At 53.8% G+C, this 8141-nt stretch overlaps 1 protein-coding gene across 2 annotated transcripts; it reads right to left on the bottom strand.

Moving 5' to 3' along the window:
- Window positions 1-352: 352 nt before the first annotated feature.
- On the bottom strand, window positions 353-2184 carry C10H11orf86 (chromosome 10 C11orf86 homolog). Of its 2 annotated transcripts, none has more exons than XM_047692264.1 (2): window positions 1843-2184; window positions 353-1225 (listed from the first exon to the last, which is right to left on the bottom strand). In XM_047692264.1, exons 1-2 carry the CDS (start codon window positions 2110-2112, stop codon window positions 1127-1129), a joined length of 369 nt encoding a protein of 122 aa, XP_047548220.1. In that variant the 5' UTR covers window positions 2113-2184; the 3' UTR covers window positions 353-1126. The 2 variants fall into 2 exon arrangements, with proteins under 2 accessions (XP_047548220.1, XP_047548222.1); XM_047692266.1 differs by having other exon boundaries at window positions 353-1222.
- Between the last annotated feature and the right edge of the window lie 5957 nt (window positions 2185-8141).

Here is an 8141-nt window from a genome sequence, read left to right as displayed (position 1 = left end):
GCTTCAGCCAAGGGACCCCACAAGAAGTGCCAGTGTCTCTCAAAGAGCTCAGACCCTTTGGGGTAAAACCCTCCCTTCGGTGTAGCCTTGGATGAGCCCCTCGCTCTTTCTGGGCCTCGGAGGGAGCCCAGCCTCATGACGATGGGCACAAAGGCAAAGCACGCTCCCCGAAGCTGGCGGGAGGGGTGGCAAATCCTCTGGGGAGTGAGGTCAAGAGAAGTGGCAGGAAAGACCCAGCCTCCCGGGGACCCAGGGGGACCCATCCCTGGTGCCCCTGGTCCACCATTCTGGCAAATTCTGAGCCAAGCCTTTCTCCCGTCAGGCAAATTAATCACTAGGCACGTAGTTTACTTTAGCTTGGCAATCTTTATTCCTGGGTTCAGCCCCAAGGGTGGGAACTGGGTGTGGGTGGGGCCAGGGGTGCCAAAAACAATAATTCCTTCCTTGCTCTGGGCCTCAGTTTCCATTTCTGTCACACAAGGAGGGAAGGCATCCCCTGCTTCCTTCATTGAGACACTGTGAGGGTTCAAGTGACCACATACAGACCTGGGCCTTTCAGCCACACAGCTCCAGTACTGACAAGTGCCCTGACTCAGTCCTTGCCCCTGGAGGGCTCACTGTCAGGGAGGGAGACCCGTCTTGTCCACCACTAGCTGCTGGCAGGTGGGGCGTGGGGAGTGTGGGGGGACAAGCAATGCCCAAGAGCCTCTCAGCCATGGGTCTGGCTTCACTGAGCTCTGTCTTGGAAGTTCATGACTGGGCTTGTGTGGGGCGAGGGGTGTCAACACCCCTACTTCTAGGCAGGTAAGGCCCTTATACCTGTTACTGTCCAGGGATGCCCCCTTGCCCAGAGAGCAGGGTCCACCAGGAAACAGAGCTGAGCCCCCTTCTTCATAGTCCTTTTGGGGTCTTCCTTGCAGGCTGGCCTTGGAGTGGAGGGCCAGGGCCAAGGGGCAATCACAGGACCCTTGGGTGAGCTGATGGCAGAGGCCTTGGCGCACCGTGGAAGGAAGGCACGACTGGTCCACTCAGAGGGGTCCAGAGGGCTGCGAAGTGGTGGGTCAGCAGGCATGGCCATGCCGTGTGGGTGCCCCAGGGGCCTGCACCGCTTCCGCTTCCGACACCCTTAGCTGGTGGTGCCCTGAGGGGGCTGTGGGGAGGCTTGCCGGCTCAGGGTCACACCAGGGAAGCTGGAGACAAAGCTCTTCCATCTTCTCCTCACCTGCTGGCAGACAGAGGAGCGGGGAGATCAGGGCCCGGTCTCACAGCTGTGCGGTGGGCTTCAGTGTTGTTCCACCTACTGCCACGAGGTGGTGGTAGACCGCAGACACAAGAGCACTGCTGGGACGGGGTGCGGGGCGGGGGGGGGGGGGGGGGGGGGGGAGGGGGGGGGGACGTCGTCCAGAATAAGGAGGGAGGGCCAGGATCCTGCAGCTCCCACCAAGGGGGTCAGGATGCCCCCTTTCCTGGGGCAGAGGAACACAAGATGTAACCCTGGGGAAGTTGTATTGGCTGCTCTCCTTGCCTCCAGCGAAATCCACCCATGTAACCACTGCCAGATCGATCATTTTAGAACAGCTCTGACCCTATCACCAGCGGGCTCTAAAACCTTCCATAACTCCCCAGTGCCTAGGGGATAAATCCCAAATGCCTTTAGGGCCCTCTGAAATGTGGTGACTGGATACCTCTCTTTCCAGCCTTATCTCCAGACAGTTCTGCTGTCTTCTTGGTCCTTGGTCCCCCATGTTTCTACTTCTGAGCCTTTGCTACCCTGGGTCCCTCTCTGTAGAGTCCCTACCGTTCCCCTGCAGTGCTCCTCTGTCCGTCAACCCACAGCCAAACCTGCTGATACTGCTTCCGCCACTGCTGCCTTTTTCCTTGCTGGGCCTGGATGAGCCACTCTGTGTCCTCCGGGCCCCCTGGCAGCCACTCTTGACCTGGCGTATCCAGCCTTTCTGAGCCTTCGATGGAGGGCCTGGACTTCTCATGCCCCTGCGTGAGTCTCAGTGCCCAGCGCAGTCGGCTCTCTCGAGGCTTCCCCCAGGGCTCCTGGAGTTTGCCATAGGTGGGCCGTGGTCCTTGCAAGGACTGGCTGCGTGGGCCCGACCCCATGGTTCTGGAGGCTGCGAGCACTGGACGGCTGCAGGCCTCTTGGCTAGCCAGTGGCTTCTGAGATGGCCTGGAGTCTCTACCCTTGTGATGGGAACTTTATTTGGGGGCAAAGGTTGGTACTGCTGAGGTGGCCATCATAAACCAAAGGGCGGGCCACAGGGTACAAGCATCCCTGAGTCAGCACCCCCACTGCCTCTCTCTACCCGCGGGAAAGTCATCTAAGAAAGACAAAGACCTGGTGAGCAGACCTGGGGCTAAGGCCAAAAAGAAATCGTACAAAACTATGGTTCTAGGCATGGTCAATGACCTGGTCTTATGCTACAAAGGAACATAAGACAAATTCTCTAAGTTCTCAACTCTAAGCTTAGAGCCCCAGCTGTTGTGTCTGAGAGAAGATTCAAGGTCCCCTGGCGCGGGGCAGCCCTTCAGGATCTCCTCAGTAAAAGGACTTATTAACCTGGTTTCAAAGCACAGAGCTCGAGTCATCGATGCCGGTAACACTGAGGGAAGAGATGCCCCTCCTGCTGGCGGGGACACGTGAACAGATCCCACCAAGGGGGAACCCTGAAAAAGAAAACGTTATTAAATTAAAAAAGGAAATAGGGAACGGGACAGTCCTGGTCTAGAAGAGTCAAACTCACAGAAATAGAAGGTGGCGCGGGGGCTGCCAGGGTCTAGTTGTTTCGCGGTTGTCAGGCTTCAGACCCGCAAGAAGAAAACATTCCAGAGATTGAGGGAATGGCACCGTGAACACAGGTAACGCTACTGAATTATACAGAAAAATGGCTACATGGTAAAATGTATGTTTCTGGATATTTTACAGCGGCTGGACATTACTCATTAGCCGAGACGAATCCCTTCCCCTTCTCCCTTGGTCTTATCAGCTGCAAAATGGGTCGCTGTGAAAATCCGATGAAATCATGGATGTGGAAGAGCTAGACCACCAGCAGCGGCTCTTTTAGCCTCATGATAGCCCTGTGAGGTGGGCACTGTCATCCCCATTTTGTAGATCGGGAAACAGAGGCTCGGAGATGACGCACCTGCGGGAAGCACGCCCAGTAAGAGGCTGAGCTGGGACTCGCTCCTTGGTCAGAACCCATGCTGTGCCCATTCTGGTCCCCCTGCTCTGGTGTTGGTGGCAGAGGTAGGACCCAGAGCCGGGGGTCCTCCTCTGTGTTTGGGCTGCTGCCCAGGGCCCCCTGTCTGGGGTGAGGGAAGCCCTGGCTGCAGCTCTAGGCTCATCCCTGACCTCTCCTGAGGGCTGGCCTGGCTCTCTTTCCTCTGTCTCTCGGGGTTGCTAGGCCTTCCTGGGGTGTAGAGTCTCGTCATGTCCTCCAGGCTCGTCTCTCAGCCAGAGGAGCTCAGGCAGGGCCACAGTGAAGAGGAGCATGGAGAAGAAGGTCCCTCTTTTTTTTGTTTTTAATTTTTTTTTAAGATTTTACTCATTTATTTGACAGAGATCACAAATAGGCAGAGAGGCAGGCAGAGAGAAGGGGGAAGCAGGCTCCCTGCTGAGCAGAGAGCCCGATGTGGGACTCCATCCCAGGACTCTGGGATCATGACCTGAGCCAAAGGCAGAGGCTTTAACCCACTGAGCCACCCAGGCGCCCCAAGAAGGGCCCTCTTTACTCCAACCCTGAGCAACCCTCTAATGTCCAACCCAGAGGCCAGCCCTGGTGCTGGATGAAAGGCAGCAAAGCCATTGCTTAATGATCAGGACCCTCACCCCCCACGAGTTGGGCTCAGACAACCCCTCCCCCCAACCCTCCACTCTCACTGAAGCCTGGTCCAGGAAGAGTTCGCTGACTCAGACTTCTGGGACGTGCTGGGGTGAATCTCACTCACTCCTGTGTCGAGCAGGCAGCTGCTCGATATCCTCCTGCCAAGTGTGTCATCTTACAACTTCCCAAGCCCATGGACAAAATGTGTGCTCCCTTCCCTCCCTGCTGCCTCCCTGCCTCCGTGTCAGCTGGGAAGCACTTGCCTTTTCCAGACGCTGCTGTGCTCGGGGAGAACCACCCTGGGAGCCCACTGTCCCCTCTGCACGGCTGAGGGAGGCAGCCCCCCTCCTGCTCCCCCCCCCCAAACACAGTTTAAACACAGCAATTGTTGCAGGATTTTTCTTTCTCCACTGGTGCCCACGGTTCTTGGCTATGCCACTTGGAAGAACGAAGCGGTAGACCGGACAGAGGGGCGGGCAGAGATGCGAGGTTAACGGAGTGATTTACTGGGCGATTGCAAAAGTGATAGCACAAAGCATCCAAGGAGGAAAGAGACCTGGAGGGGTTGTCATGGGAGTTTCTGAGTCTAGGGGATTTTACTGGCTTGTGGGTGGGCTGTCTTAATCTGATTAAGCCCCCCGGGCCGGTCAGCCAATCAGATTTTTGTCCCCTATCTATCATAGGGGAAGGATGGAGGGCTCCTTCCAGGGTGTGTAAAATCCTTTTAAGCGAGGTTTCCTCTTGAGGGCAGGAGGCGCTGGTCCCTGTCTGCCTGCCCGCCTCCCAACTACCCTTCGTCACAGTCACACACGCAGGCCTTCCCCTCCCTCCACTGGGTGTCCCTTGAAGACTTTCCATCTCTGTGTTCCCAGGACCCGACGTAGGACGTATTTTGTCTTAAATAATGGAGACTCTTCGGGGCGCCGGGGTGGCTCAGTTGGTTAAGCAACTACCTTCAGCTCAGGTCATGATCCTGGAGTCCCGGGATCGAGTCCCACATCGGGCTCCCAGCTCTGTGGAGAGTCTGCTTCTCCCTCTGACCTTCTCCCCCTCTCATGCTCACGCTCTCTCTCTTTCAAATAAATAAAATCTTTAAAAAAAAATATATTGGAGACTCTTCATTGTTGCTGCCTTAAAAAATTACCCCAAAACTTAGTGGCTTAAGGCAACATTCATGTAGCACCTCACAGTTTCTGTGGGACAGGAGTCCAGGCCTGGCCAAGCGGGGGGCCTCTGGCTCAAGGTCCTTCACAGCCTCCAGTCAGGGGCCTGCCGCCATGTCAAGCTTCAGCTGCAGGGAATCTGGCTCCCGGGTCACTCGGATGGTTGCTGGCAGGACTCTGCTCTTTGCAGGTGGAGGGCCCGAGGGCCTGAGGGCCTGAGTTCATCGCTGGTTGCTGGCTGTTGCCACGTGGGTCTCTCCCAAGGGCGGCTCACAGCATTGTGGCTGCCAACTTCAGTTGGAACCAGTCCGTGGGAGGGCAAGAGATGGGGGCGCCAAAGCTAGAGTCTTTGGGGAGCTCAGTCTCAGAAGTGACCTCCCATCATTTCTGCCCTGTTCTGTTCGTTCCTGGGGGAGATTCTCCAGGTCCCGTCCCCCCTCCAGGGAGGGATCCCCACAGAGCTTGAACACCAGGAGGCGGGATCACTGGGGGACATCATGGAGCTGCTTACCCACAGACTGGGATTTTATTATTTTTAAAAAATGTATTATTTTATTTTTTTTAATTTTTATTTACTTGAGATGGAGTGTGCGTGTGTGTTTGCGCGTGCACACCCAGCAAGCACAAGCAGGAGGGAGGCGCAGAGGGAGAGAAAGCCCCAAGCCGACTCCCCGCTGAGCACGGAGCCAGAAGGGACTCCATCCCAAGACCGTGAGATCGTGATCCAAGCTGAAATCAAGAGTCAGATGCTTCAACAACGGAGCCACCCAGGTGCCCCAGGTCTGTGTTTTAAACCATCACGCTGCCTGAGTTTAGAGCCTGGCACTTCTGTGTGATAGCTCTGTATTTGAATGAGTGGCTTAACCTCATGTGCCTGTAATTTATCAGCTACAAAGTGGGGAAAATACCTTATTTCACCCAACCTCAGGTGGTATGAAAGGTAGCATTAATTCATACATCATTAAGAAAGAATACTCAGGGCGCCTGGGTGGCTCAGTCGGTTAAGCATCTGCCTTAGGCTCAGGTCCCGAGGCCCTCACTCTCCGGCTTGTGCTCTCTCTCCTTCTCTCACAAATAAATAAGTAAAATCTTAAAAAAAAAAAAAAAAAAGAGTACTCATTGCCCATTCATTGGAAGATGCAGTTCATTTCAGAGAGGTTAAAATGGAGGGTGGGGGGTGGTGTGCTGTGAAATTAATGAAACACATTGTATCTCTTTCCTAAAGTGGGTTCTGGGACTTGATATACACGAAGGCTACATGGGAGCCGCCTACACAATTCAAGTGAGACTTTTTTTTTTTTAAGATTTTATTTATTTATTTGACAGAGAGAGAGAGATCACAAGTAGGCAGAGAGGCAGGCAGAGAGAGGAAGGGAAGCAGGCTCCCTGCTGAGCAGAGAGCCCGACGCGGGGCTCGATCCCAGGACCCTGGGATCATGACCTGAGCCAAAGGCAGAGGCTTTAACCCACTGAGCCACCCAGGCGCCCCTCAAGTGAGACTTTTTAAAAATTTTTTATGATACCTAGGAGTAAGTCCCCCCAAACGAGGGATTCTCATACATATAAAAACAGACACCAAGTGCTGATAGTGCAGGAAAGGAGGATGGAGACCATTTGGTTTGGGGGTAGGGAGAATCTGGGCAGGCTGCCTGCAGGAGGTGGTGTTGGAGCTTAGCCTTGAGAGTAGGATGGATTGGTGCAGTAGAGATGGGGGCTGAGAGCCTATGGGCGACCAGAGCCTGGGAACACACAGGGTTACCCCCAGGGTGGGAGAAGAATCTGGAAAAGCAGATGGAGCCCAGTCTCTAGGGAGGCCTGGAGATGGAGATGGAGTGTGTCTTCTATTGCAGGAGCCTTACATCTGTGCTTACATTTCATCTTCACACTACTCCGGAGCTTAGCCCCATTTTTCAGATGAAATAACGGAAGCCCAGAGTGGTGAAGCAACTTGCCCAAGGACACACAGTCAGTAGTGGATCTTACATTCATCCTGGCGGTGTCAGGCCCATAAACAGAGGCCCTAGCAAATGTGTGACCACCCTTTGGGGATGGTCTTCACACACCCTACGGGATGATCAGACAGAACTATGACCCAAATGGTTAATGCCCCTAGAATCTTCCTTAAAAAATACGATGCCTGCCAGAAGGATGGCGAGAGACTGTGCAAATACACATATTTAATTTAAAATTGTGTATGTTTCAACTGATAATTCATCTCTTTGCCTGAGCAACTCTTATAATACAGTACGTGTTGGGGGAACTAGTTAGTTCTTCTGCTTCAGAATAATGGCACAGAATGCAGAATAATGGTGTTCATGGTTGTGGTTTCCATTGCCCCACAGGAGGCTAGAATGCCAGGCTATCAGGTTCAATGTCAGACTTTGGTGTCATTTGCACTTGGAGAAATCAAGCAAAGGGAATGATAAATTGTAATAATGCCATTGATAATAAAAGCTCCTGTGTTCTGAGCCCTGATTCTCTGCCGGGTGTTACAGGGCTTCCTACATGTAGTCCCAAAGAATCAGGGGAGGATTATTTCTACGTTACATACAAAACAATCGGGATCAATTGGTGTAGGATCCCGGAGCTCACAGTATAGGTGCTTTTGCAGTTTTTCTAATATGCGGGACTTGATGGCTGTTGATGGTGAGCCTGTCTCTTCTCCTGTGTGAGCCTCCTTTCTCATCTGTGAAATGGGTGGGTCTCGCTGGAGTGTCCCAAACGCCCCTTGTTAAAAAAACACCAGTTGCTCGTCCCCATCACAAGCCCCCTGCATGGACAGGGGCCTGAGAAGCTGTCTACGCAACCATGACCTAGGTGATCTGTATCTTGTGGGAAATCTTGGAAACATAATTGCTCAAGGCCCTTCTGCCTCTGAGGACTGTGATTTTAGGACTCAGATTTCAAATCTAAGCCCTCCCTTTGAAATTCTGAATTCTGCACATTCTTGCCTTCTCTTTTCCCCCAAGGCAACCAGTGGAGCCAAAAGACCGCAGCCTGGGAATCAGGGGATTGGAAGGCGAGTCCTGGCTCTGCCCCTGACTAGCTCTGTGATCCAGAAGGAAGTCGTTTCCTTTCTCTGAGCCTCAGGGGAAGAACCAGGGGAGCTGGAGCTTGGAGTGGGGGCAAGGGGAGGATCTTACCC

Source organism: Lutra lutra, chromosome 10 (genome assembly GCF_902655055.1).
Source record: "Lutra lutra chromosome 10, mLutLut1.2, whole genome shotgun sequence".
Lineage (NCBI taxonomy): Eukaryota > Metazoa > Chordata > Mammalia > Carnivora > Mustelidae > Lutra > Lutra lutra.
The sequence above is the reverse complement of the archived record's forward strand: the minus strand, read 5'-3'. Positions and strand labels throughout refer to the sequence as shown.